This window comes from Mobula hypostoma, chromosome 12 (genome assembly GCF_963921235.1).
Source record: "Mobula hypostoma chromosome 12, sMobHyp1.1, whole genome shotgun sequence".
Classification (NCBI taxonomy): Eukaryota; Metazoa; Chordata; class Chondrichthyes; order Myliobatiformes; family Myliobatidae; genus Mobula; species Mobula hypostoma.
The window spans coordinates 20,215,485-20,240,640 of NC_086108.1; the positions used below are offsets into that span (position 1 = coordinate 20,215,485).

The 25,156-nt window shown below is 40.1% G+C and overlaps 1 protein-coding gene across 4 annotated transcripts in view; it reads right to left on the reverse strand.

The window, feature by feature from the left end:
• fam20b (FAM20B glycosaminoglycan xylosylkinase) overlaps positions 1-25,156 on the reverse strand; it is a 107,712-nt gene that overhangs the window by 23,454 nt on the left and 59,102 nt on the right. For all 4 annotated transcript variants that reach the window (XM_063063713.1, XM_063063714.1, XM_063063715.1 and 1 more), the window contains exons 4-5: positions 7,978-8,087; positions 6,000-6,171 (exon numbers count right to left, since the gene is read on the reverse strand). In XM_063063713.1, coding sequence (XP_062919783.1) covers positions 6,000-6,171; positions 7,978-8,087 — 282 coding nt within the window. The remainder of the gene's footprint in view (positions 1-5,999; positions 6,172-7,977; positions 8,088-25,156) is intronic.

A 25,156-nucleotide genomic window follows, 5' to 3' on the forward strand; every position in this document is an offset into this window, starting at 1 on the left:
AGATTCAGAGAATTCAGAGACATCTCAGTGTGTAAAGGGCAAGGTCGGAAACCACTGTTGAATGCACGTGATCTTCGAGCCCTCAGGCAGCACTGCCTAAGAAACTGTCATGCTACTGTGACAATGATAGCCACCTGGGCTCGGGAGTACTTCGGAAAACCATTGTCACTCAACACAGTCCGTTGCTGCATCCAGAAATGCAACTTGAAACTGTATTACGCAAGGAGGAAGCCATACATCAACTCTATGCAGAAACGCTGGTGAGTTCTCTGGGCCCGAGCTCATTTCAGATGGACCGAAAGACGGTGGAACCGTGTGCTGTGGTCAGATGAGTCCACATTTCAGCTAGTTTTCAGAAAAAACGGGCGTCAAGTTCTCCGTGCCAAAGATGAAAACGACCATCCAGATTGTTATCAGCGAAAGGTGCAAAAGCCAGCATCTGTGATGGTATGGGGTGCATCAGTGCCCACGTCATGGGTGAGTTGCATGTATGTGAAGGTACCATTGACTCTGAGGCGTATATTAGGATTTTAGAGAGACATATGTTGCCATCAAGGCGACGTCTCTTCCCAGGACGTCCATGCTTATTTCAGCAGGACAATGTCAGATCACATTCTGCACGGGCTACAACAGCGTGGCTTTGTAGACACAGAGTGCGTGTGCTTGACTGGCCTGCTGCCAGTCCAGATCTATCTCCTATTGAAAATGTATGGCGCATCATGAAGAGGAGAATCAGACAACGGAGACCACGGACTGTGGAGCAGCTGAAGTCTTATATCAAGCAAGAATGGACAAAATTTCCAATTGCAAATCTACTACAATTAGTATCCTCAGTTCCAAAACGATTAAAAAGTGTTATTAAAAGGAAAGGTGATGTAACACAATGGTAAACATGCCTCTGTCCCAACTTTTGTTGAGTGTGTTGCAGCCATCAAATTCTAAATTGGTGTATGTTTACAAAATACAATTAAGTTGGTCAGTAAAACTATTGAAAATCTTTTCTTTGTACTTTTGTCAGTTAAATAAAGGTTCACGTGAATTAACCTATCACAGATTTTTGTTTTTATTGCATTTTGGAAAATATCCCAACTTTTCTGGAAATGGGGTTTGTAATTTGCTACAGGCAGTCCTCAGGTTAGAACAGGGTTCAGTTCGTAACTGAGATATTAACAAGTTGGCGTGTGCGAGACTATCACAGAAACAACTGTGACGGAGCAAGCAGGGACAGGAAGAGCAGCTACTAGACAGCTTACTCACTCAGTGAGTGAGCAAATGAGTATGCACAGTGCTCTTAGCTCTACCTTGCTCAACCAAGTCACCAATTAGTGGGGAAAAGAAGACATCTGGAAATGCCCCATGGCAACTGCAGCTGGTGAATCCATCCTATCAGTCTTCCTAATACTTGTTTTATGTGCGAGCTGTCCCTAAGGTGGGCACTCATAACCTCGAGAGACTTGTAGTTACCCCTGAAGGCAAATAAATGATTAATTTTCACCTCTGCTTCATTAGAAATAAATACTACTTACAAATAAATTACTACATCTAGCTCTGGTCTGAAGGACACAGGCTATCAGCAAACACGGTATCAATGGAAAGATGATTTTTATTATATTTCAGCAATGTTAAGAGAATAAACATGGGACACTTGGGCTTTTGTTTTTTGAATAAGAGAGCCTAGGGGATATTCTAAAAGAAATAACAAGATAGTTTCTAAACGAAGCTTCAAGGGAACTTAAGCCCTTGGAGGTAATGGAAACACTTTCAAGTTAATTATTTCAGAAAAAGGAAAGGAAAGATACATCGCATCTGGAGTTCCTCCGGTTAGCGGATGATTTACCTCTACGCCTCTCTGACGTAGTGGGGAACTGTGCACAAGACAAATTACAGCAGTGGTTTGCCATTGCCTTCTGCCGGGTGAGTTTCCAAAGAGATCACCAGCTCATAACCCAGCACGGATGGAAAGTGTGCAGGGGAGCCGGCTGGATTCGAACTCAGGACCTTACGTCCCGCAGTCTGACGCTGATGCCACTATGCCACCAGCTGGGTCATTTCAGAAAAGGTGAGTGCAAAAAGCTACCAAGAAATAAGTGGATTTTCAAGCATAAGCCTTTCGAAAGGAAATTTCTGATCCTTATTGTTTTAAAACACCTTGAGCAAAGAGAAATATTCCAAGGCAAGTCACATGACATTTACCACACTACAATCTGACATTGAGGCATAAAGACATCGATGGCCTAAAGCTTGGTTAAGAGGTATTTTTTTCTTGAGGGTCTTAAAACGGGAGAGAGAATTAGAAGGTTCTAAAGGGAATAAAAACAAGAGATTCTTCAGATGCTGGAAATCCAGAGCAACACACACACAAAATGCTGGAGGAACACAGCAGGTCAGGCAGCATCCATGGAGGGAACAAACAATCACGTTTTGGGCCAAGACCCTTGATTAGGACGGAGAAGGAAGGAAAGCCAGAATAACACAGTGGAGGAAGAGGAAGAGGAAGATGTACAAGCTGGCAGGTGTTTGGTAAAGCCAGGTGAGGGGGAAGGTGGGTGGATGGGGGAGGGGGGGTGATGAAAAGCTGGATGGTGATAAATGGAAGAGATAATGGGCCGAAGAAGAAATCTGATAGAAGAGGACAGTGAACCACGGGAGAAAGGGAAGGTGGAGGGGCACCAGAGGGAGGTGATAGTCAGAGGAAGAGAAGGGGTAAGAGGGAAACCAGAATGGGGAATGGAAAAAGAGATGAGGGAGGGGGTAGAAATTACAGGAAGCTAGAGAAATCCGTGTTCATGCCATCCAGTTGGAGGCTACCCAGACAGCATGAGGTGTTGCTTTTCCAGTCTTAGTATGGCCTCATCATGGCAGTGGACAGACATATTGTAATGGGAGTGGGTGGCCACTGGGAAATCCTACATGTGTGGCAGACGTAGGGAGGCTGCTCAATGAAACAGTCTCTCAATGTACATCAGGTCTCACCAATGTAGAGGACGTTGCACCAGCAGCACCTGATACAACAGATGACCCTGACAGACTCACAAGGTGAAGTGTCGCCTCACCTCTTACACCAAGCTTTAGGTCACCTATGCTTCTGTGTTTCAATGTCACATTGTTAAAGGGAATTTCATTACTTAGGGCACAAGCTGCTGAAAACATTGTTAATTGTGATCTGATTAAAAAAAATCAGGAAGGAACAAAAGAATGGTAAGATCGTAACAAATTGTAGGACTGGAGGGGTTACAGAGGCAAGACAATAGAAAAACTTGAAAATTACGATGAACATGTTAAAATCAAAATATGTCTGAAGAGAAGCAATGGACATTACTGAGAATACGGGGAGAATGCAGAACAGCATTCTCTGTGTTCTCAGCAATGCTGAAGAGCTCCGGGTACCAACATTTATACCAAACGGAAAACTAGCAACAAACATAATCTGAAAAAGGCATCTTACAGTACCAAATGCATAACTAAGCCCATCATAGCACACTAATTGAAGTAGGAGGTACAGATGTTGCAAAAGTGATAGTAGGCTCTCTTGGTGACATATAGGTATCCGGCCAAAAAACAGGTGGATACTAAAAGGGGTATTGGGAATGTTTTACACTCACTCTTGATGGGTAGATATGTGAATTAATTAAATTGAGCAAAGTAGTCTTCATAAACTGTACTCATTTTATTGGCACAAGCTGAAGGGGAGCTCAGAGGTCTTTTTAAAACAAGCATTTAACTGATGCAGTAATACTACCCAGTAGTATATCCATGGACACATTAAAATCTTGCATTTTTATTGCACTTCAGCCGGAATAAAACATCTCACTGTATTAACATTATGCCAAGGAAAACACTTGAACTGCTACAGTGATAGGTTTTAAGACGTCTTTTATAGCAGAGTTGCAGATGTTTAAGGGAATTCCAGAACTTACAGGCTTTCTAGATGGAATGGCTAAACAAAGTGGAGGATTAACATATGGCAACAAGCAGAAGAAGAGTTAGACACCAAATTTTGGACAGAGTTTAAAGGCAATGTCCTTCAAAATGTTTAATTGGAGACAATTCTGATTCATCCAGGGTATCACACAAGAAGTATGAAAAGCAAAACAGTGGATAATTGAAGCAGAGGAGGGTGGCACAGTAACATAATGGTTAGCACAACACTTTGCAGTAGAGGCGACCTGGGTTCAATTCCCTCCACTGACTGTAAGGAGTTTGTATGTTTCTTCATGTGACTGCGTGGGTTTTCTACCATAGACCAAAGATGTTATGGTTGGTAGATTAATTGGTCATTGTAAATTGTCCCCTGATTAGGCTAGGATTAGATCAAAGGATTGCTGGGCAACGTGGTTCAAAGGGCAGGAAGGACCTATCGACATTGTATCTCAATAAAATAAAAAATAATGGGACTCTTGACGTGCATTCAGGCGATGTCATAGACAGATGCTTGGAGTCTTCAGAATAAATACTTTCAATATTGAACAAGAAGTCATTGCAAGAATTTTTTCTTGGCTATGGCTGGATGAATGAGACTGAAACCAGTTGAAGGTTAATAATGGAGGAAGAGATATGGTCAACATTGTGAAAGTCTATGATTAATCAGGCGTTGATGGGCGAGGAGGGATACAATTAGGTGTTGAAGAGTAAGGAGGGATACTGCACCAGAGACAGAGGATAGTTATGATTTCAATTTCTCTTCAAACTTATGATTGATTATGACTGTATCAATGATGTGGCAGGAGTGGGAACATGACCAGGGAGGATCAGACTCATGTTAGAGCAAAGATGGGTATGGAGTACAGACAAAGACAGGACATAACAAGAGGATCAAAGAGCGAAGAGTTAATTTGCAATGATAAGGGCAGGTGTTAATGATGAGTTACTAGATGATGATAATACCAAATGTTGAATAAAGGTATTGATCAGCCTGAAAAGAGGAAACTATTTGTTTTATTAGTTAATGTAAAGGTCATGAAATAATTTGGGTGGACAACAGAGATAACACTAAGTCATGCCAACATTTGGAGAAGATAAGAATGAAGGAAATACAAGAGAAATTAGGAGAAAAACAAGTTCAGATCTACAGTATGGTTAAATGGTTAAAAACAAGATTTTTGGTAGTGGTTGGCAGCAGGCACTTTATGAAAGAAGAGAAGAGAGAAATTGCCTTTAAACTCACGAGAGAGCATAGGCCATCAACTTTTTGCTGTTGATGTTTCTGTAGCAGGCAATTTCTTTTTTATGAGGTCGAGTTGCTAGCTCGACGCTCAACCCAGCACGGATGAAAAGTGTGCCAGGGGAGCCGGCTGGATTTGAACTCAGGAGCCTTCGCTCTGAAGTCCAGCGCTGATGCCACTATGCTACCAGCTGGCTCAACAGGCACTTTATGACCCAGGACAATTCTCAGAGATTTGATTTGACACAAACAGCACATTTTGCAGTCTGTTTCAACGTACATGTGACAAATAAAGCTAATCTTTATCTCTTTTTTTGGGTGAAGAATGGATTCATTTAACTACAACAAGTAGGTACCGCAGGAGCAGAAGGCAAACCAGGCTAAGGGAGGAAGACATTTTAAAGAAACAAAATTGAAGAAATTAGTTTCAGGCGATTGAGCTTGGTGAGAAGGTCAGCAATATACTTACACCCAATTTTTCCCATTCCTACTATTGCCTTCATGTGAAAAGTACGCAGACATTACTTCTAAGTTTGCTGAAAAAAAGATTATGCCCCTACAAGGCTGCTAATATAAATCTGAATTTAATAATTTTATTGTGTAATGTCAATTACTTACCAGGGATAGAGGTGGGAAAAGGATATGGGAGAAGGGGATGGAAGATGAAAGGAAGAACAATTACTGAGTAGCCAATTTCTTATATTCTCAGTTATGTGTGTGTTTGTGCTCTCTTGACTTTCATTAAGTGCTACTTTAGGCAATGTAGGCATTGTTATTCCATTATGAGAAATAAGGATCAGTATGCAAGAAAAAAAATTAACAAGTTAACATGGCATACCTGGCTAGTTTTCCTTCTCGATAGGTCCTGCCCCACGGATGTCTGTGTTTTTGCATCGGCCAGATGTCAGGTAGCCATAGTGTGACAGATCCTTCCATTATATGCCCATCTGCACATGCGGGTTCAGATTCCCTGCAGTAGTAGCATTTTCCATAGAAGCAACTATTGTTCCCTTAAACAGTATAGTAAGTCATTAAGGCGTATACAGAAAAAGTGTAATTTTAATGGAAATCAGAATTATTCACAGCATTAAGTGAAAACTTTCAAAATAAAATCCAATTATCTGTGTAGAAATTTCTCATCTTCTCTCTCACTGTTTGATTCCTTATCCTGAAACTACACTTCATGATAAACAAAGTGCAGTAATAAAATAGTACAATCATTGTTACAGTAAAAAAAAACAATTCCTTTCAGATCCAGAAAGACATGCCTAAATAGTGTCCTAACCTGGTGGATAACAGTGGATAGAAAAGGGATGAACAAACTGTGTTTAACAGTGTCAAATGGTGAGATGGATAAGAAAAGATAGATAATCTTTCTCATTTTCACAAATATGGAAAGATTTTCACAAACGGTGTACAGGAGTCAGACAGATCAATTGGTTGAGTGGTGTCACACCAACAAGCTTGCAATCAACATCAGTAAGAACTGAGAATTGACTGTGGATTTCAGGAAGGGGAAGTCGAGGAACGCACACCTGCCCTCATCAAAGGGTCAGCAGTGGAAAGAGTGAGCAGTTTCAAATTAACATCTCTAACGATCTATTCTGGGACTAACATACTGATGGAACTATAAAGAAGGCATGCCAGCGGCTATACTTCATCATGAGTTTGAGGAAATTTGGTACCGTGGAGAGCATTCTAACTGGTAACATCACCATCTGGCATGGGGCCAATGCACAGGGCTGGAAAAGCTGCAGAGGGTGGTAAAGTAAGTCAGCTCCATCGTGGGCACTAGTTTCCCCACCATTGAGGATATCTCCAAAAAGTGATGCTTCAAGAAGGCTGCATCCATTATTAAGACTCCCACCACCCAGGACATGCTCTCTTCTCATTAGGACCAACAGAAGGTACGAGCCTGAAGACACACACACAACATTTTAGGAACAGCTTCTTCCTCTCCACCATCAGATTTTGGAATGGACGAAGAACCCATGAGCACTACCTCACTATTATTGCTCTCGTTTTGCACTAAATGTTTAATTTAATGTTTTACATATATTTCTTAATGTAATTTATAGTATTTTTATGTATTGCACTGTACTGTTGCCATAAAACAACAAATTAAACAACATATGCTAGTGATAATAAACCTGATTCTGATTCAAATATCATTTAACAATTTTGATCAAAGCTGTGGCATAAGTAAAAACTGACTGGAGGAATTTAGACAAGGTTATCTGGTAAGATGGGCAAAAAAAAACACAAATCAGGAAATTGCAAGAAGGACTTTGAGAGGAAAGAGTTGATGGAGCAATTTGCATTGATGTAGGGGCAGTACATTTTTGTTTGAAATGGAAAAGGATAATTAAAGCAGATTTGAAGGATAGATGGATTGTAGAGAGAATAATTAACCATGCCAATTAACAAGGAAGCAAGGTGGTGAACGGAGGAGTTGGAATAGGGTTGAGGAATTAGAAGATGGGTGTCACAGAACATATTAGTTCAGAAACAGGAAGAGAAAAATGGAACAACAAGACAAAGATTAAAGTTGAGGCTTGGAGCCAAAACCATCCAAGTTAATTTGTTCTGATGGATAATTTTCTGAAAGTGGAAGGCAGGGGCACTGATATTCCTTGATTTCAAAACAGGCCCACTATCCTTATAGCTTAATAATCTTGCCTGATTCAGAACTTAATTTGTGCAGGACAAATGTCTACCCTATCCTTGGGCAATTTCCTAATCATTTCAGCCCAATCTTTGTACTACAGAACTAAGAAAATATTTAATGTTACCTTGAATTAAATAGTGGTTCTTACCTACTGTAAGGAAGGTGCTCAGAAGCTGCTCAGATGCAACTGGTTTTATCTCTGTATTTAGACTTACGTATCTCCCAACAACTACTGGAGCACGCCGCAATCCTAAAATCCTGTGGGGGAAGAAAACAGCATCAGAATGGTTATCCCAAATGTAAAACTTCCATTCAAGGCTAGACCATTAAAATAACTGAATTATTGTGAAATTGCTATCATGGCTGGGAGGAGGAATCAGTTAACAAAAATATCTGCACTAGGCAAGTAAGCACATTTGTCAGTCAGTTATATTTCACCAGCTCTAGCTTTAGTCAGGTTGACATGGATCTAGTTATAGGACTATAAGATATAGGAGCAAAATTAGGCTATAGGGCCCATTGAATCTGCTCTGCCATTTTATCATGGCTGATCCAATTTTCCTCCCAGCCCCAATCTCCTGCCTTCTCCCCATATCCCTTCATGCCCTGACCAAACAAGAATCTATCAACCACTGCTTTAAACATAAACATTTGGCCTCCACAGATTTGTCAGGCAAAACTGTCCCTTGAGAAAACCATGCTGACTACGGCCTATTTTATCATGTGCCTCCTAGTCACCTCTTTAGCAAAAGAAATTCTTCCGCATCTCCGTTCTAAAAGGATGCCCCTCTTTTCTGAGGCCATGTCCTTTGGTCTTAGACTCTCCCACCTTATGAAACATCCTCTCCACATCCACTCTATCAAGGCCTTTCACCATTCAATAGGTTTCAATGATGTCACTCCTCATTTTTCTGAATACCAGTGAATATAGCCCCAGAGTCATCAAACGCTCTTCATATGACAAACCATTGAATCATGGAAACATTTCTGGGAACCTCCTTTGAAGCCTCTCCAATTTCAACACATCCTTTCTGAGGTGAGGGGCCCAAAACTGCTCACAATACTCCAAGTGAGGCCTCATCAGTGTTTTATAAAGTCTCAGCATTACATCTTTGCTTTTATATTCTAGTCCCCTTGAAATGAATGCAAACATCGCATTTGCCCTCCTCACCACAGACTCAAGCTGCACATTAACCTTTAGGGAATCCTGCACAAGGATTCGCAAATCCCTTTGCACCTCAATTTTTATATTTTCTCTCCAGTTAGAAAATGGTCAACCTTTTCAATTTCTTCTACCAAAATGCATGATCATATACTTCCTGACACTGTATTCCATCTGCAATTTCTTTGCCCATTCTCCTGTAAACTTAAAAAAAGGTTGCCGGACCAATAATCACACTACACAGTTATTACTTTAACCTCTTCACCAGTTTATTGTACTCAGTTCAGCCGGCAAGAAAGAACACAGATCCAGTCATCAAAGAGAGACAGAGACTCTCTCTCTCCTTGGAGGCTCAGATGAGCTTTCTGATTTTAAAACAGAAATGCTGCAATATATAGAATGAGCAGACAAACAACACTCAGTTACAATGGTATGTTAAGTCAGTTAGAGTGAAACCCCATTACTTTGATAAGAGAGTCCACTAAATCAGAGTTTAATTACAAATAGATATATTCTCCACCCTGTAACTAGGCTCCTGACTTAATTAGAGACAGATGTTCTTATCATTGAACCTCTCAAAAGAAAAGACTTAAGTCAGTGGAGCAAAACGATAAAGCATGACCTATGTGAGCACTGAGTAATTCCAGCCCTCATGTCACCTTGAAGAGGCAGCTACAGGCTGTTAATCAGGCAAGCTTTTAATCTAAACAAACTGCGGGCCTATTCTTCAGCAAAAGCAACAGACTTTGTTCACCAACACACATAGGGTGGCACTTAAGTTTTTAACCCATTATTTACAACAGTCCAAGAATCATGTCTTACTTCCCCAACATCCTTAAACTTTATCACTCCTGATCCGTCCAAGTCCTTCTGTAGCCTCTTTACTTACTCAAAACTACCTGCCCCTCCATTTATCTTCATATCATCTGTAAACTTTTCAACAAGGTCAATTCCATTATCCAAATTGTTGACATACAAGGTAAAAACAATCAAAACCAACACAGCCAAGGCTCCCTTTACTCCCACTCTCGCCTCCTGCAAATCAGCCACTGTTTTATCCATGCTAGAATCTTCCCTGTAATACCCTGTTAAGCAGCCTCATGTGTGACACCTTGTCAAAGGCCTTCTGAAAGTTGAAATATACAACATTAACCAATTCTCCTTTGTTAGTTGGTCCTGCTTGTTATTTCTTCAATGATTCCAACAGATTTGTCAGGCAAGATTTTCCCTGAGGAAACCATGCTCACCACAGCTTATTTTATCATGTGGGTCCAAGTATCCTGAGACCTCATCCTTAATAATCGACATCAACATATTCCCAGCCACTGAGGTCAGACTAACTGGCATATAGTTTCCTTTCTTCTGCTTCTCTCCCTTCTTGAAGGGTGGAATGACATTGCAATTTTCCAGTCTTCAGGAATCTAGTGATTCTTGAATAATCATTACTAATACCTTCATAATCTCTTCAGCCACTTCATACAGAACCCTGGAGTATACACCATCTGGTCCAGGAGACTTACCCATCTTCAGATCATTCAGGTTCCAAGAATCTCATCTCTAGTTATGGTAACTTCACACACTTTATGACCACTGACACCTGGAATTTCCACCGTTTAGGTGTCTTCCAGAATGAAGACTGATGCAAAATACCTATACAGTACATCTGCCATTTCCTTGTCCTCCATTACTATCTTTCCAGCCTCAGTCCAATATCCACTCTCAGCTCTCTTTTACACTTTATGATTCTGAAGAAACTTTGGTATCCTTTTTAATACTATTGGCTAGCTTACTTTTATATTCCATCTTTACTTTCTTAATGATATTTTTAGTTGCCTTTGGTTGGTTTTTAAAAGCTTCCCAACCCTCTAACTTCCCACTAACTTTTGTTCTATTATATACCCTCTCTTTGGCTTTTATGTTGGCTTTGACTTCTCTTGATGGTTATGTCATCTTTCCGTTAGAATACTTCTTCCTCATATATCCTGTGCCTTCCGAATTGCTTCTAGAAATTCCAGCCATTCCTGCTCTGTTGTCATCTCTGCCAATGTTCTTTTCCAATCAATTCTGGCCAACTCTTTTCTCATGCCTCTAATTCCCTTTACTCAATGGTTATACCGATACATCTGACTTCAGCTTCTCGTTCTCAAATTTCAAGGTGAATTCAAACATATTATGATCACTTTTCCCGAAGGGTACTTTTACCTTAAGCTCTCTAATCAATTCTGGTTCTTTGCACAACACCCAGTCCAGAATAGCTGACTTACTGGGCTCAACCATAAGCTGCTCTACAAAGCCACTGTAGAAATTCCCCCTCCTGGAATCCAGCACCAATCATTTTCCCAATCTACCTGCATATTGTATCACCCATGAATATTGTAACATTGTCCTTTTGGCATGCATTTTTTAATCTCCCGTTGTGTTGTAGACCACATCTTACTACTGATCGGGGGTCTGTGTACAACTCCCATCAAGATCTTTTTTCACCCTTGCAGTTCCTTAGCTCTATCCACAATGATTCAACACCTTTTGACCCTATGTCACCTCTGTCTAATGATTTGGTTTTATTTTTTTTAAACCAGAGCAATGCCAACCTCTCTGCCTTCCTGCCTGTCCTTTTGACACAATGTGTATCCCTGGACATTATGTTCCCTGCTATAATCTTCTTTTAGCCATGATTAAGTGATGCCTACAACATTGTACCTACCAATCTGTAACCGTGCTGCAAGTTCATCTACCTTATTCTGTATATTGCGCACACTCAAATACACCACATTCAGTCCTGAATTCACCCTTTTCGATTTTGTCAGCCTTTTACATTGCAACTCCCCTCCTCAGGTCTTCATCAGGATTGATGAAGAGTCTTGGCCTGAAACATTGGCTGTTTATTCCTTTCCATGGATGCTGCCAGACCTGCTGAGTTCCTCCAGCATTTCGTATATGTTGTTACCATTCAATCCCACTTCGGTACAATTGAACATATTAACCATTGCAATGTAATTTCTCTTGGATGAACTTAATTGAGCATAAGGTTTTGGACTTGCAAGCAAAAATTAAACTACTGGGAGAACACACCAGTCAAGCAGCATTTCTGGTGGCAAAAGAATGCATTAATATTGTTTTGGGTCAACACCCTGCATTAGGACAACCCGAAACATCAACACATCCCTTTTGCTGCCACAGATATTGCTTGACCCACAGAGTTTGTCCAGCAGTTTATTTTACCTCAAGATTCCATCACCTGCAATCTTATTTTTCATTTCTTACATTTATCTGCCTTTGTTTACCATTTGTAATAGGTATAATTTATTAAAGATAATGCATTTTGTTCTGAAGACCATTTGACAAATACTTCGAAGAATAATATTTGTACAAAACAGCTGGGTAACCAGGGAATAAAGTTTAGGTGCAATGATTTATTTTTACATTTTTAAAACCCGCTCATTATACGCCTATCCATTTCCCAGACCCACGGAGGCACACCGGGACCGGGCAACTAATTCAACTGCTATGACCAAGATTGCAAATAACTATAGACATAGTTCAGCATATCAAGGAAATCAACCTCCCCTCCATGAACTCTGTCTACACTGCTGTTGAATCAAATTCCATGTCCCTTGCACTAGGTGACTCAACCTCTGGAAACAGCCTGCTTATCTGCAAGCTGTACAGAAAGCACTGTGTTACCATTAAGTATTACGCTCATGAAAAGAGAAACTGCAGATGTACATCAATAGTTCAAATGTTGTAAATTAAAATCTACTTTTTCCTTCCAGTGAAAAAAACTAATAAGTGCAAAACAAAATACAACAGGTGCTGGAAATGTACAGTGAAGACAGAAATAGCTGGAAATCCTCAGGTCAGATTGTATATTGGCAAGACGAACAGTTAATATTAAAAGTTAATGGCCTTTAATCAAACTGGAAAAAAGTTAAAAATTAAACCATTTCTAAGATTAAAAAAAAAGTGAAAAAAAAAGTAAAGGGAACAATAGGTAGGTTAGCATTTGTGTGTAGATTGAATGACTGAAAGATTTGTTCTAACAATTGACAGGGCCCTCAAACATGATAGGGATTAATTCTTGATCTCTCAATCTACCTTGTCAAGGCCCTTGCACTTCATTTGTCTCCCTGCACTGTAACCTTTCTGTAACTGTAACACCATGCCTTGTGATTCTGCAGATGCTGGAAATCTAGAACAATACACATAAAATGCTCGAGAAACTCAGCAGGTCAGGTAGCATCTATGAAAATGATTAAACAGGTGACATTTTGGGCTAAGACCCTTATTCAAGACTGGAAAGGAAGGGGGAAGATGCCAGAATAAGAAGGTGAAGGGTTGGGGGGGGGGGAAGGAATGGAATACAAGCTACAAGTTTGTAGAAGGTAATAGGTGAAGCCAGGTGTGTGGGGGGAAGAGGAATGAAGTAAGAAGCTGGGAGGTGATAGGTGGAAAAGGTAAAGAGCTGAAGAAGGAATCTGATAGGTGAGGAGAGTGGACCTTGGGAGAAAGGGAAGGAGGAAAGGCACCAAGAGTAGGTAATAGGCAGGTGAGAAGAAGAGGTAAGAGGGGAGCCAGAATACGGAATCGAAGATGAGGCCACGATGAGGTCACCCTCAGGTAGGAGGAATACCCCTGATATTCCATCTAGGTAGCCTCCAACCTGATGACATTACAACAATTTCTCCAAATTCTGGTGATATTATGCCTCCCTCATCTTCAATTCTATACTCTGGCATCCCTCTTCCTACTTCTCCTCAGCTGCCTATCACCCAAGCCTTGTGCTCCTCTTCCTTCCCTTTCTCCCATGGTCCACTCTCCTCACCTATTAGATTCCTTTTTCTCCAGCCCTTTACCTTTTTTTAATCTATTACCTCCCAGCTTCGTACTTCATCCCTCTGCCCCACACACCTGGTTTCACCAATCACTTAAAAGTCTGTACTTCTTTCCTTCCCCCTTCCTTTCCAGTCCTGATGAAGGGTCTTGACCCATAACGTTGACTGTTCATTCCTCACCATTGGTGCTGCCTGACCTGCTTTATCCTGCATTGTTTTTTTTCCGTTTTGTTCTTATCTTGATGTACCTATGTTAAGAATGATCTGTCTGGATGTCACACAAGCTTTTTACTCTATCTCAGTATATTTGACAACCAATTACCAATTCTAGAGGCTGAGTGACAATTTACAACTTAATGAGATGCAGAACCCAGCAATAAATTATAATTTTACTGAGAGCAAGCAGTTCCCTTGCTTTGTACTGGAATAGAGAAAAATCACTGTACAGTGCCTGCTATACAAATCCTTCCAATTTTATGATTACATATAGTCTTTCTACAGAGTCTTTACCAAACTGTTCAGTTCTTTTCTGATAGTCTACTGCAAGTATAAATTTAATGGCAGATTACAGTACTCAACCAAATCTAACCAACACCCAGAACAACCAGAGATTGCTACTACAACCCCCAAAATCTTTGAGTCCTTTGTTATTAACTGGAGAAAATTACACTGGGGATCTACTCCATAACAAGGCAAAGACTTGAGAAATCAATTAATTACACAATATGATAGAGTTTGAAGATGGCATCTTTCTTATTAAGGTTCAATAACTTGCATTCATTCAAGATCTTTATGACAATAAATATAAACATTAAGGGCCCAAATTCTGAAAATAATCTTTCTAATTATTCCTTTTAATAATTAAACAGTGCCAAAAGATTTAAACTTCATTTCACTGTTTACTGCATAGATCACTTGTTCAAAGTTCAGAATTTCGAAGTTTATTATCAAAGTACATTTATGTCGCCATATACAACCCAATAGAAAGACGAGAATCAATGAAAGGCTGCACCCAATAGAATGGACAAACAACCAAGGTGCAAAAGACAACAAACTGTGCAAACACAAAATGAACCAAGGGTAGACAAGAAATTGTTATTGTTTAACAATGGCGAGGCAGACTTATCCAGCATGTCCAATAATAACTTCACTTATGACAACATTTGATCATTTGGGTGTACTGTAGGACCATAATTAAACCAAATAATGCAGTTTACTTGTTCCATTTTGCACACTGACAATGTAAATGGGAACATGTTAAAAGTGTTACTATTTTTGAAGTAATTTTTATTTTGAGCAATATTGAGAAATTTATGCAGTTTTGAGGAATTATATACAGAATTAAAAGGGCTAAAACCTGACTGACTTGTTTCGACTGACTTGTGAGAATAATGTTGGAAGATAACTAATGAAGAAAGGGTGTGCTTATGCATGAGAAAGCTGCTTTGTGTAACCACTTATCAAGGATGCCAAGCAACAATCAGAGTAAACTGTAAATCTGCCTAGAGCAGTCGTCCTCAAAAACTGAGTAACCATGCAAAACGGGGACTAGTGAGGGAGGCCACCAAGAGACCCATGACAACTCTGGAGGAGTTACAAGCTTCAGTGGCTGAGATGGGAGAGACTGTGCATAAACTGTTGCCCAGGTGTGTCACCAGTTGCAGCTTTATGGGAGAGCAGCAAAGAGAAAACCGCTGTTGAAAAAAAAAATTTAAATGAAATCTCAGCTACAGTTTGCCAGTTTGAGGTCAGCTGGAAGATGGTTCTATGGTCTGATGAAACCAAAATTGAGCTTTTTGGCCAGCAGAGTCATGGTTTTTATGATTTGTGTACATGAATACCTTGATTTATATGTTCTGTAACTGCTTCCGTTTTATCATAAAAAACTAATCCTATCCAATTTCCTTGGATCCAAACTGCCGGATCTCATACTGCCCCATACTCAATAACTGCTACCACTTTTTCCTACTCAGTCTGCCCACTTCCCTTTGAAATTTGCTTCTCAATCCTAAGTGCGCATCCAAATAAGTTCCATCCATAACTATGATACACGTTCTTTTAGCATTTTAGTAATTTGCACATACTGTTAAGAAAAAACTAAGGCCTTGGGGAATACTGCTCGATACATCCCGTGAATCAGACAAAACATATTTTATCCCTCTCCTGACTCCCATCCTCTAAGCAATCCCAAACCCAAGGCCATGCACATTTTTTTCCTGATTAATAATCTCTATTGCTAACTTGTGAAATACCTTCTGGCAATCCACATATACAATGTCCAAAGATATTGCCAATCTAGTATTTGATTGGTCTTCAAACAGTTCAACTAAACTTGACAGATATGAGCAACAGTGAACTCAACACTGCAGACAGCATGGAGGAGTATTAAATTTTCAGAGGTGAAGTTAAAAACAAAATTAGGAAGATAAAGAGTGCATGAAGTAAGTATACTACTTCAGATATATTGAGGGGGACAGCCTACCAGTGGAGAGCCACAGTGACTGAGTCTCTGGCACTGAGACTGGTGCTATGACTCAGAAGAGCATAGAGGTGAACAAGACTGCAGTGTTGATAGGAGATTCCGTAGTCAGATCATTGGGATTTATTCTGGGGAAGGTAGGACCTGTACAAAAGGGACGGCTTACACCTGAACCTGAGGGGGTCCAATATCATTGCAGGCAGGTTGGCTAGAGTTATTCAGGTGGGTTTAAACTAATTTGGCAGGGGAATGGGAGCTAGAGTGATAGTACTGAAGATGAGATAGTTGGTTTACAAACAGAGGCCATGTGTAGTGAGACTCCTGGCAAGGAGAGGCTGATGATAAGGCAAAATTGCAGTCAACAGGATTAAGTTGCAACGTAAAAGTTGGAAAAAAATCGAAAAGAGTGAATACAGGACTGAAGGTGTTACATTTGAATGTGTACAGTATACGGAATAAGATAATGAACTTGTTGCACAGTTACAGATTGGCATGTTTGATGTTGTAGACATCTTGAATCCTGGCTGAAAAAAGATTATAGCTGGGAGCTTAATGTCCATGGATACACATTGTATTGAAAGGATTCCATAGTGGGGAACAGACAGGAAGCTCCGTCAGCCTGATAGAGATGCCCGCATGGTGCGCTGCCTCCCAGGTGCTGGGGTACAGGATATCTTGGATCGGGTGCAGAGTATTCTGAAGAGAGAAGGTGAACAGCCAGAAGTCTTGGTACACATTGGTACCAATGACATTGGTAGAAAAAGGGAGGAGGTCCTGAAGAGAGAATTCAGGTAGTTGGGTAGGATGCTGAAAAGCAGTACCTCCAGGGTAGTAATCTTAGGATTGCTGCCTGTGCCATGTGTTAACAAGCGCAAGAATAGCATGATCAGGCATCCTAATTTGTGGCTGAGAGACTGATGTAGGGGGCAGGGCTTCGGGCTCCTAGATCATTGGGATCTCTTCTGGGGGAAGTACGACCTGTACAAAAAGACGGGTTACACCTGATCTCAAAGGGGTCCAATATCCTAGCAGATAGGGAGGGTCTGTTTGGGAAAGGGATGGGAACCGGAGTGATAGGGCTGAGGAAGGGGGGAACAGAAATAAATCAAAGATAGTGTGCAACAGAGGTGATAGAAAAGACAGGCAGGAGATGAGGCAAAATCACAGCCAGTGGGATGAGTTACAGGGCAATACAGGCATCGTGCAGTTAAAACAGAAAGCAACAAATACTGGACTGAAAGTGTTATATTTGAATGTATGCAGCATAAGAAATAAAATGGATGATCTTGAAATTCAGCTTGGCAAGTATGTCGTTGTGGCCATCTCTGAAACTTGGTTAAAGCATGGTTGCCATTAGGAGATGAACGTCCAAGGATATACAATGTATTGGAAAGTAAGTTTATTAGGCAGAGGAAGTGGTGTGGCCGTGTACAAGACATAATATTAAATCATTAGAAAGAGATGACATAGGATTGGAAGGTGTAGAGTCTCTATGGGTTGAATTAAGAAATAGCAAGGGTAAAAGGACCCTAATAGCAGTTGTATACAGGCCTCCAAACAGCAGCCGGGAAGTGGATTACAAATTACAGCAGGAGATAGAAAAAACTGTGTCAGAAGGGCATTGTCACGATAATTGTGGGGATTTTAACATGAATGTGGATTGGGAAAACCAGGGCAGTACTGGATCTCAAGAGAGGAAATTTGCAGAATGTCTAAGGGATGGTTTTTTAGAACAGCTTGTTGTTGAGCCCGCTAGGTGTTCGGCTGTGCTGGATTAGGTGTTATGCAATGATCCTGAAGGGATAAGAGAGCTTAAGGTTAAGGAACCCTTAGCGAACAGTGATCAGAATATGATTGAGTTCACTTTGAAATTTGAGAAGGAGAAACTAAATTCCAATGTGTTGCTATTTCATTGGAATAAAGGAAATGGCATGAGAGGGGAACTGGCCAAAGTTGAATGGAAAGGGACACTAGCAGGAAGGACAGCAGAGCAGCAATGGCTGGACTTTCTGTGAAAAATGAGGGAAGTGAAAGACAGATATATTCCAAATAAGAAGAAATTTTCGAATGGAAGAAGGACACTACTGTGGCTGACAAGTGAAGCCAGAGCCAAGGTAAAAGCAAAAGATAGGGCATACAAGGAAGCCAACGCTGATGGGAAGATAGAGGATTGGGAAGCTTTTAAAAACTTGCAGAAGGAAACGAAGAAGGTCATTAGGAAGGAAAAGATGAATTATGATAGGAAGCTGGTAATGAATTTAGAAGATGATACTAAAAACTTTTTAAAGTATATAAAGGGTAAAAGAGAGTTGAGGGTAGATATAGGACCAATAGAAAACGACACTGGAGATATTGTAATGAGAGATGCAGTGATGACAGAGGAACTGAATGCATGTTTTGCATCAGTCTTCACAGTGGAAGACATCTGCAGTATACCAGACATTCAAGATTGTCAGGGAAGAGGGAAGTGGAGTATGTGCAGTGAAAATTACAACTGAGAAGGTGCTCAGGAAGCTTAATGGTCTGAGGGCGGATAAATCTCCTGGACCTGATAGAACGCACCCTCAGGCTCTGAAGGAAGTAGCTGGAAAGATTGTGGAGGCATTAACAATGATCTTTCAAGGATCAATAGATTCTGACATTGTACTGGATGACTGGAAAATTGCAAATGTTACTCCGCTATTTAAGAAGGGCAGGAGGCAGCAGAAAGGAAACTATAGAGCCGTCAGCCTGACATCAGTGGTTGGGAAGTTGTTGGAATTGATTGTTAGGGCTGAGATTACGGAGTACTTGGAGGCACATGACAAGATAGGCCAAAGCCAGCATGGTTTCCTGAAAGGAAAATCCTGCCTGACAAACTTACTGCAATTTTTTGAGGAAATTACAAGCAGAGTAGACAAAGGAGATGCAGTGGATGTGGTGTACTTGGATTTTCAGAAGGCCTTTGACAAAGTGCCGCACATGAGGCTGCTTAGCAAGATAAGAGCCCATGGAATTACAGGGAAGTTACAAGCATGGGTGGAGCATAGGCTGATCGGCAGAAAACAGAGTGGGAATAAAGGGATCCTACTCTGGCTGGCTGCTGGTTACCAGTGGAGTTCCATAGGGGCTGGTGCTGGGACCGTTGCTTTTTACGATGTAGGTCAATGATTAATGGATTTGTGGCTAAATTTGCTGATGATACAAAAGTAGGTGGAGGAGCGGGTAGTGTTGAGGAAACAAGGCAGCCTGCAGGGAGACTTAGATAATTTAGGGGAATGGGCAAAGAAGTGGCAAATGAAATACAATGTTGGAAAGTGTATGGCTATGCACTTTGGTGGAAGAAGTAAACGGGCAGACTATTATTTAACATGAGGAGAGAATTCAAAATAGAGATGCAAAGGGACTTGGGAGTCCTTGTGCACAATATCCTAAAGGTTAATCTCCAGGTTGAGTCGGTGGTGAAGAAGGCGAATGCAATGTTGGCATTCATTTTTAGAGGTATAGAAAATATGAGCAGGGATGTGATGTTGAGGCTCTATAAGGCACTCGTGAGACCACACCTGGAGTATTGTATGCAGTCTTAGGCTTCTTATTTTAGAAAGGATATACTGACATTGGAGAGGGTTCAGAGAAGATTCACGAGAATGATTCCAGGAATGAAAGGGTTACTGTATGAGGAACGTCTGGCAGCTCTTGCGCTGTATTCCCTGGAGTTCAGGAGAATGAGGGGGGATCTTATAGAAACATTCTGAATGTTAAAAGGCCTGAACAGATTAAATATGGCAAAGTTATTTCCAACGGTAGAGGAGTCTAGGGCAAGAGGGCACAACTTCAGGATGGAAGGATGTCCATTTAGAACAGAGATGCAGAGAAATTACTTTAGTCAGAGAGTGGTAAATCTCTGGAATTTGTTGCCACGAGTGGCTGTGGAGGCCAAGTCATTGGGTGCATTTAAGGCAGAGATAGATAGGTTCTTGATTAGCCAGGGCATCAAAGGGTATGGGGAGATTCTTAAATTTATCCAAAAGGGTTGAATTTTAAAACAAGACCAAGTAGAATGTAGAAAAGTACCAATTTCTTGATTACACCGAAAACATTTATCAGATATATTTGAATTTAATCTATTTATTTTTTGTGGTGTAATATATAATTGGTGTAAAAAATTATATTGTACTAATCTAAGTCGAACATTTATTGTATTTGTCATACTGTCCAGACAAAGTCTTGACCAATTTATTTCATCAATATGAATATTCAGATCTGTTTCCCATTTTTGCTTTGACTTATGGGTTCCTTGTTTAATTGTCTGTTCTTGAATCAAATTATACATACAAGAAACAAATTTTTAAATTTTTCCTTTTTGAATTAAAATTTCAATTTCATTAGCTTTTGGCAAAAACATTGTTTGACCCAGCTTACCTATTAAGTAAGCCCTTAACTGAAAGTAACTATCTGCCAGTTGTCTATTTTTAATAAAACCTGTTTGATCCATATGTATTAATTTTGGTAAATATTTAGATAATCTATTCGATAAAATTTTTGCTATTATTTTATAATCCGTATTCAATAAAGAAATAGGCCTGTATGATGTTGGTTTCATAGGATCTCTGTCCTTTTGTGGCAATACTATTACAATCGCTGTTGAAAAAGATTCTGGAAGTTTATGTATTTTTTCTGCTTGACGTATTAGTTCCATAAAAAGAGGAAATAATAAATCTTTAAATTTTTTATAAAATTCAGGTGGAAAACCATCTTCTCCTGGAGATTTATTACTTTGAAGTGATCCTAAAGCTTCTTCAACTTCTTTTAATGTAAAAGGCATATCTAATCCCCTCTGTTCTTCCAAATTCAATTTTGGAAGAGAAACTTGTGATAAAAACCTTTCTATCTCATTAACATCGTTTTGGGATTCTGATTGATATAATTCAGAATAAAAATTTTTAAAGGTAATTTTTAAAATTTTTAAGTAATTTTTAAAATTACTGGAATTCAACTTCCACATAACCCTGTATTATTTCTATTAGGTGATATTGAAGGGATAAAACCGAAACTTAAATTGAATAAATATCAGAAAGAATTTATAAAAATTGCATTGGCAGTAGCTAAGAAGACTATAGCAGTTACTTGGAAATCTGATTCGTATTTAAGTATGGATCGTTGGAATAATGAAATGGCTAGTTCTATTCCACTTGAAAAAATTACTTATAATTTAAGAGATAATTATGTAACATTCTTGAATATTTGGCGCCCTTATTTACAAAAGATAGGATGTCATATTTAAGTGCTCCGACAAAGAATTTGGTTACTTGGGGAAAGTAACGAATAATTATACCAAATTTATTTTGAATCCCATGGAGCGTGTGGAAACCTTCCAATACCCAGGCGGCTCTTCTTTTTTTTTTCTTTTTTTCTTTTAGGTAGGACTATATATGGGGGGGGGAGGGTTGGGGGGGTAGATTTTATCTTTTCATGTATTCTTTTTGAAAATTTAATAAAAATTATATATAACAAGTAAAAAAAAAAGGGTATGGGGAGAAGGCAGGGGAGTGGGGATGACTGGATCAGCCCATGGTTAAATGGCGGAGCAGACTCAATGGGCCGAATGGCCTGCTTCTGCTCCAAAATCTTATGGACTTATGATAGGCAGGAAGGCAGAGGGGATGATGTTGTTCTGTTGGTAAAAAAAGAAATCAAATCTTTAGAAAGGGATGACATAGGGCCAGAAGGTGTTGAATCATTGTGGAAAGAGCTAATGAACTGCAAGGGTAAAAAGATCCTGATGAGAGTTATGTACAAAGCTACAAACAGTAGTAAGGATGTAGTCTACAAATTACAACGGGAGATAGAAAATGCATGCCATAAGGACAACGTTACAATAGTCATGGGGATTTCAATATGCAGGTAGATTGGGAAAATCAGGTTGGTGCTGGATCCCAGGAGAGGACTTTCTAGAATGCCTACGAGATGACTTTTTAGAGCAACTCAAGGTTGAGCCCACGAGAGGAACAGCTATTCTGGATTGGGTGTTGTGCAATGAACCGGAATTGATTGGAGAGCTTAAGCTAAAAGAACCCTTAGGGGCATGGGATCATAATATGATTGAATTTACCCTGAATTTTGAGTAGCAGCAGCTAACATCAGATGTATCAGTATTACAGTGGAGTAAAGGGATTATAGGGCATGAGAGAGGAGTTGGCCAGAATTGATTGGAAAAGAACATTGTCAGGGATGACGACAGAGCAGCAATGGCTGGAATCTCTGAAAGCAATTCTGAAGGCACAGGATATATACACCCCAAAGAGGAAGTAGTATTCTAAAGGAAAGATTACATAATCATGGATAACAAGATAAGTCAAAGCCAACATAAAAGCCAAAGAGAGGGCATATAATAGAGCAAAAATTAGTGGGAAGTTAGAAGACTGAGAAGCTTTCAAATACCAACAGAAGACAACTAAAAAGTCATTAAAGTAAAGATGGAATACAAAAGTAAACTAGCCAATAATATTAAAGAGGATACCAAAAGTTTCTTCAGATACATAAATTGTAAAAGAGAGGCAAGAGTGGATATCGGACTGCTGGAAATCGGTGCTGGATAGGTATTAATGGGGGACAAGGAAATGGTAGACAAACTGAATAAGTATTTTGCATCATCCTTAACTGTGGAAGACACTAACAATATGGTGGAAGTTCCAGTGGTCAGGGGTCATGAAATGTGTGAAGTTACTATAATTAGAGAGAGATTCCTGGGAAACTGAAAGGTCTGAAGGTAGATAAGTCACCTGGACCAGATGATGTTACATTCCAGGGTTCTGAAACAGGCAGCTGATGAGATTGTGGAAGCATTAGTAATGATCTTTCAAGAATCACTAGTTTCTGAAATGGTTCCAGTAGATGGAAAATTGCAAATGTCACTCCACTCTTAAAGAAGGGAAAGAGGCAGAAGAAAAGAAATTATAGGCCAGTAAGTCTGACCTCAATGGTTGGGAAGATGTTGGATTTGATTGTTAAGGATGTAGTTTTGGGTACTTGGTGACACATGATAAAATAAACCATAGTCAACATGGTTTCCTCAAGGGAAAATCTTGTCTGACAAATCTGTTGGAATGCTTTAAAGAAATAACAACAAGCAGGATAGACAAAGGAAAATAGGTTGATGTTGTGTATTTGGATTTTCAGAAGGCCTTTGGCAAGGTGCCACACACGAGGCTGCTTAACAAGGTATTACGGGGAAGATTCGAGCACGGATAAAACAGTGGCTGACTGGCAGGAGGCAATGAGTGGGAATAAAGGGTGCCTTTTCTAGTTGGCTGCCGGTGACTTGTGGTGTTCCATAAGGGTCTTTATTTGGACTGATTCTTTTTACGTTATATGTTAATAATTTGGATGACGGAATTGATGGCTTCGTTGCAAATTTTGCAGATGCTATGAAGATAAGTGGAGGGGCAGGTAGCTTTGAGCAAGTAGCGAGGCTACAGAAGGACTTGGACAGATTACAAGAATGGGCAAAGAAGTAGCATATAGAATGCAGTGTCAGCAAGTGAATAGTCATGCACTTTGGTAGAAGAAATGAAAGTGTTTTTTCAATTTTCTAAATGGCGAGAAAATACGAAAAAAGTGAGGCGCAAAGGGACTTGGGAGTCCTTGTGTAGGATTTCCTAAAGGTTAATTTGCCTGTTGAGCATACGGTGAGGAAGACAAATGTGATATTTGCATTAATTTCAAGAGGACTAGAATATAAAAGCAAGTATGTAATGTTGGGACTTTATAAAACACTGGTGAGGCCTCACTTGGACTTGAGCAGTTTAGGGCCTGTTATCTTAGAAGGGATGTGCTGAAACTGGACATGATTCAAAGGAGATTCATGAAAATGATTCCAGGTTTGAAAGACCTGTCATATGAAGAGCATTTGACGGCTCTGAGCCTGTATTCATTCGAATTTAGAAGAATGGGGGTGACCTAATGGTGAAAGGCCTTGATAGAGTAGATATGTGGAGAGGATATTTCCTGTTGTAGGCGAGTCCAAGACCAGAGACACAGCCTTAGAATAGAGGGGCATCTAGAAATGCAGAGGAATTTCTTTAGCCAAGAAGTGGTGAATCTGTGGAGTTCGTTGCTGTAGGCAGCTGTGGAGGCCAAGTCTGTATGTATATTTAAGACAGATGTTGATAGATTCTTGATTGGTCAAGGCATAGAGTGATACGGGGAGAAGACAGGAGATTGGGGCTGAGAAGAAAAATGGATCAGCCATGATGAAATTGCAGTGCAGACCCTATGGGCCAAATGGTCTAATTTTGCTCCTATGTCTTATGGTCTTCTGAAAAGAAATGTCTAGTTAAAATCAAGGAATCCCCTAAGTGTTACATGAATACATAATGGATTAAAAGGGTAAGAAAGATTGAGCCCTATCAGAGTCCAAAAGGGTATTCTGGTGTGAGGAGAGCAACAGGCATTTCTATGACTACAAACAAAATTCCAAGTACGTTGAATCATTGGTGCTAGGGCCAAGGATGTCTCAGAGCAGCTGCTGGATAGTCAGAAGAAGGAAACTGAACATCCAACAGTTTCGGTGCATGTTAAGATCAATAACATATAGGTGCAGAAAGGATGAATGAGGCCTGCAACATGAGTTTAGAGAGCTAGGTAGTATTTTAAAGATCAGGATCTCAAACGCTATACTGTCTGGATTGCTTCTGCTGCTACAAGCTAGTGAATATCAGAAATTTAAGCGAGGTAAATGTGTGGCTGAAGGACTGGTGCCTGAGGATGAGCAGTAGGTTCTGAACCACTGTTGGCAAAGGTAGGAGCGTGAAAGATTGTATCTAAACCAGAATGGGATAATTTACAACGTCACCGAGTTCTTAATTGAGCAACT